Below are 5,029 nucleotides of genomic sequence, written 5' to 3'. Positions count from 1 at the left end.
GCGTGGGGCGAGGCGGTCGGCGCGGCGCTGGGGGTGCTGCGGGCCGACGACGCGGCGCGCTACCGACCGGCGTTTGGGGTGGCGAGCCTAGACCCTGAGATGGCGAAGCAGGAGTTCATAAACGGCGGCCAGCAGGGCCTAGATGACCTCTTAGAGGCCCTGGGGGGCGGCAACGGCACCGCAGGCGACAGCAGCGGCAGCGGCGGCGACAATGGTGCGGCGGGGGACGGCATGCGGGTGCCTCGCGCCGCGGGCGGCGGCGGGGCCGCGTCTGGGTCGAGCAGCGGCAGCCGCGGCGGCGGCGGCGGCGCGGCGGGCGAGGAGGCGATCATAAAGCTGGTGCTGGCGCGGCGGACGGCGTGGCCGCTGGAGCGGCGGATGGGCGGCGTCGCGCTGCTGGAGGCGCTGCAGGAGCGGGACCCGCGCGCGTACCAGCTCTATCTCTCCGTCCCTGGTGAGGAGTGGGTTGCAGCAGTGGCGGCGACGAGGGCGACGAAAAAGCGTGCTGCGTCCGCGTTGTCACTCAGCCCTTGCGGTGATCGCGGCAGCGGGACGCGGCGCTGAGATTGGACCTCACCGTGGGTGCAGCGTGGGCGCTCGTATTTGGACAAGCAGCCCCCAGCAGCGCCAGGCGTAGGAGGCCCCAGCTCGACACTACCCCGGCGCCCCGGCCCCCATCCGCCCCCCGGTCAGGCGGCGGCGCATTTGTCGCGTGCACCCCCGAGCGCCTGTACGTCCGCAGCGGCCCCCATGTGGCCAGCGAGGCCGTCGCCGGCACGCGGCCGCGCGGCGCGCCGGGCGACGTCGAGGCGGACTTCTACCTCGGACTGGATCTCCTGAAGTCGCCCAAGGATCACGCGGAGTTCACGATGACGCGCGACTGGATTCGCGCGCAGCTGTCGTCGCTGCCGGGTGCGCGCTGATTGCGTGTGCGAGCGCCCGGGCCCGCGGGGGTGTGGCCTGTCCCGCCTGGCCGCCGCGGCCCGCCTCCCTGACGAGACAGCCCCGGCCTGGTTTCGCCCGCCGGATGCAGCCCCCACGTCCCCCCCTCCTCACCGCGGCCGACCTGAGTCGGGCGCCTTCTAACGTGCCGGCCCGCCTCTCTGTTCCCTCCGAATCCGGCTGCATGACACCCCCAGGCGCTGAGGTGGACATCGAGGTGTCCAAGAGCGTCCTGAAGCTGGCCACTGTCCAGCACCTCTACGGCCGCATCGCCGCCACCCTGCCGCCCACCCCTGGCGTCGGCGCGCGCGGCGCCGACATCTCCCTGCTCGCGGCGCTGCACCCGACGCCCGCCGTCTGCGGGCGCCCGCAGGGCGCCGCGCGCGCGTGGCTCGCGGAGCGGGAGGGGTTTGACCGCGGCTTCTACGCGGGGCCGTTTGGGTGGGTCACGGGGCAGGGCGCGGAGTTCGTGGTGGCGATCCGCTCGGCGCTGCTGCCAGAGGGCGGCGACGGCGGCGGCGGCGGCGGCGCCTGGCGCGGCGCGGCGGGTGCGGCTGATTCAGTGGACGCAGCGCAGGTGGGCGGCTTTCGGCGGCGCCGCGAGCGGCGTGAGCCAAAGCGCGTGCTTGCGCTGCTGGTTTTTCGCTTGTAGGAGGAGTGTCTGTGGCTAGTGATGCTAATCACAGCTTTGATAGTAGATTCGGCAGCCTGGCTGTGCCTGGCGATGACATCACCATTTGGGAACTGAAGCCACTGCGTGCTCTATGTGTACGTGTGTGTGCGTGTGTGTGCGTCTGTGTGTGCGTCTGTGTGTGAGTGAGTGTGTGTTTTTGTGTGTGGGGGGGTGTACATGCATGTGAGCAGGTGGAGGGTGGGTGGTGTGGTTGGGTGCGTGTGGTGGTGGTCTGCACGTGCGTGGCGTCGGTTTGGTCAGTCGTCCTGGCGTGCCACAGCCACCCCCGCGTCCTCCAGGCTAGTGATGCCAACACAGCTTTGATAGTAGATTCGGCAGCCGGGGCTCGCCCCGGCGATGACATCACCCTTTGGGAACTGAAGCCTTGGGAAGGAGGGCAAAACCGCGCGCACACACACTGCATGCCTCCCCGCCGCCCTCCGACCCAGCCTGTGCCGAAAGCTCCCCCGACGCCCGCCCCTCCACCCCTGCTCCGGATCCCCTGGACTTGCGACACCCCACAAAGCCCTCCCAGCAGCAGCAGCAGCAGCAGCAGCAGCAGCAGCAGCAGCAGCAGCAGCACTGCCTGCTGGCGTACGCAGGCGTCGGTGTCGTGTACGGCAGCGACCCCGAGGCTGAGTGGCAAGAGCTCTGCCTCAAGGCCCGCCAATTTGAGACGCTGCTGGCCCCCCGCCCCGCGCTGGCGGCGCTGCCCAACGCCCAGCTGGCGTGGGCGGCGGCGCTGGTGGAGGAGTTGTGCAGGCTGGGGGTCAGCACGTTCTGCGTCGCGCCAGGTGGGCAGGCAGAGGCGGGCAGGGGCGGGGTCGCAAGCGCGGACGCGGGCGCGGGCGCGCTGGCCGTGCGCATGAGGGTGGCGGCGAATGGGGCGGTCAACAGTCGCACGAGGCTGCACCGTGTCGCTGCGGCAGCCCAGCACAGCACGCATGCCAACGCGGCGCCCTCAGATTGGCAAGGGTCTCTGTGTCCGCGCGCCCTCTTGACGCCGGCTCCCCCTCTCTCCCCCCCCTTCTCCGCAGGCTCCCGCTCGTCCCCGCTCGCGCTGGCCGCCGCGCGCCACCCCCGCGCGCAGCTCAACGTGTGCATCGACGAGCGCTCCCTCGCGTTCTGGGCGCTCGGCTTCGGCCGCGCGTCGGGCGGCCCCGCGGCCGTCGTCACCAGCAGCGGGACCGCGGTGGCCAACCTGCTGCCGGCGGTGGTGGAGGCGAGCCTGAGTGGCGTGCCGATGCTAATCCTTACGGCGGACCGCCCCTTTGAGCTGCGGGATACAGGCGCCAACCAAACCATCGACCAAGTGAGCGCACACGAACCAGTTGACCGAAGTAAACAACATGCAACTGCAACGAACATGGAGCTTCCGCCCTCCCCGGCTCGAACCGCGAGTCGCCCGCCTGCTGAATCTTCCAGCGTCAGGCATCACAGCAGTCGCCTCAGCGCGCGCGGTGCGCCTTGTGTCAGCCGCTGCAGTTGTTTGTTTTCAGCAAGTACCCACCAACGTTGACGGTCTTCTCACCTGCACCACAACACACCACATTCTTCAGGTTAAAATTTTTGGCGGCTACGTACGCTGGGCCCAGGACATTTCGCCCCCCTCCCCGGCCGTCCCCGGCCGCGCCATCATCACCACCGCCGACGCCGCCGTGCGCCACTGCCTCGGCCTCGGGGCCCCGCCGGGGCCGGTGCACCTAAACATGCAGTTCCGGGAGCCCCTCGCGCCCGCCCAGCTCCCGTGGGACGCCGCCGCCTTCACCGCCGGCCTGTCCGCGTGGCAGGCGCGCGACGCGCCCTTCACGCGCCCCGTCTCGGCCCGCGGCGCCGCCGACGGCGCGGGCACGGCCGCGGGCTCGCCGGCGGCGGCGAGCCACGAGCTGGCAGAGGCGTTGGAGCTGCTGTCGCGGGCCGAGAGGGGTCTGCTGGTTGTTGGAGAGCTGCAGGATCCAGAGGACGTGGCGGCGTGCGTGAGGCTAGGGCAGCTGCTGGGCTGGCCCGTCGCGGCCGACGTGCTGTCCGGCCTGCGCATCGGCGCCGTGGCGCAGCAGCAGCAGCAGCAGCAGCAGCAGCAGCAACAGCAGGCGGCCGGCGGTGACGTCAGCGGCGGCGGCGGCGGCGGCTTCTACCTGGTTTCCCATATGGACCATCTGCTGCTGGGCGGCCAGGAGTGGTGGGGGGCGGTGAAGCCGGACGTCGTGCTGCAGGTTGGGCCGCGGCTCACGTCCAAGCGGCTCAACCAGTTCCTGGTGAGAGGGGGATTCGCCGGGGGGCCGGGGCCGCGGGGCGCCGCGGTGGGAGGCGGGGTCAGGATTTGGGTGGAGCGCAGCAGCACCTTGTCCGCGGGCATTCGCCGGCCGCTGGCGGCTCGCCCCTCTCGGCCGCGCAGGAGCAGGAGCAGCCGCTACCCCTCTCAAATGTCGCCGCGACCCCTCTCCGCCCGTTGCCCGCGCACCCCGCCGACCGCGGCGGGCTCGCCGCGCCGCGCATCCGAACCCCTCCCTGTTCCCACCCCGCCCCCTGCACGCGCTCCCCTGCAGGAATGGTCGGCGCTGCCGGAGGCCCACCCAGGGGGTACATCTGCTGCGTGGGCCTACCTGGGGCCAGGCAGCGACAGGCACGACGCGGCGCACCTGGTGACTCACCGGATGGTGGCGACGCCGGCGCAGCTGTGCGGGATCCTGGAGGGACACCTGGAGGCGCGGCGGCGACAGCAGCAGCAGCAGCAGCAGCAGCAGCAGCAGCAGCAGCAGCAGCAGCAGCAGCAGCAGCAGGAGTTGGAGCAGCACCACGCGGAGAGGGACGAGAGGGAGGAAGGGGAGGGCGGCTGGGAGCGGCCGCCGGGCGCGACCATGTTCCCCGAGGCGAGCACGAGCGGCAGCGGCTCCGGCCCAGGGGCGCGGCGGCGGGGCGGGGCCCCCAAGCGCAACGGCGCGCCGCCGGTCGGGGCGCAGGAGGGGCGGCCGCGGCAACCTCCACAGCAGCAGAAGCAGCAGCAGCAGCAGCAGCAGCCCTACGCGCGCCTCCTGCTGCAGCTTGACGCGGCGGCCAGCGCCCAGATCGACGCGGCGCTGTCGCGCCTCGACAGGCTCAGCGAGATGCACGTTGCCCGCCAGCTGGCGGCGGCGCTGCCGGCGGGCCACGGCCTTTTTCTGGGGAACAGCATGCCGATCCGGGACATGGAGATGTACGGTGCCCCCCAGGCGCCCCCGCCGCCGGCTATGGCGACGCCCGAGGCGGCGGCCCCGCCGGCGGGTGCCGCGCGGGGCGGTGGCGCTGGTGGGGGCGCGCAGGGTGGCGGCACGGGCGCGGGGGAGCTTGAGGTGCGGCTCGGCGCAGGCGCGGAGGCCGCGGCCGCGGCGACCGCCGCCGCGGCCGCCGCCCCCCGCAGCAGCGGCACCCTCCTCG

General features: G+C 72.6%; 1 protein-coding gene across 1 annotated transcript; it reads left to right on the top strand.

The window, feature by feature from the left end:
- Positions 1-99: 99 nt before the first annotated feature.
- MNEG_13906 (menaquinone-specific isochorismate synthase) lies at positions 100-4,944 on the top strand (the record flags this gene model as incomplete). The annotated part of the gene is made up of 8 exons (XM_014037622.1): positions 100-454; positions 694-912; positions 1,140-1,519; positions 1,807-1,813; positions 2,065-2,409; positions 2,653-2,927; positions 3,175-3,915; positions 4,162-4,944. Coding segments are annotated over 8 exons (3,105 nt in total), but the record flags the coding sequence as incomplete, so codon positions are not given.
- Between the last annotated feature and the right edge of the window lie 85 nt (positions 4,945-5,029).

Source organism: Monoraphidium neglectum (assembly GCF_000611645.1).
Source record: "Monoraphidium neglectum strain SAG 48.87 unplaced genomic scaffold scaffold04124, whole genome shotgun sequence".
NCBI lineage: Eukaryota > Viridiplantae > Chlorophyta > Chlorophyceae > Sphaeropleales > Selenastraceae > Monoraphidium > Monoraphidium neglectum.
This window is presented reverse-complemented; position numbering and strand designations above follow the sequence as displayed.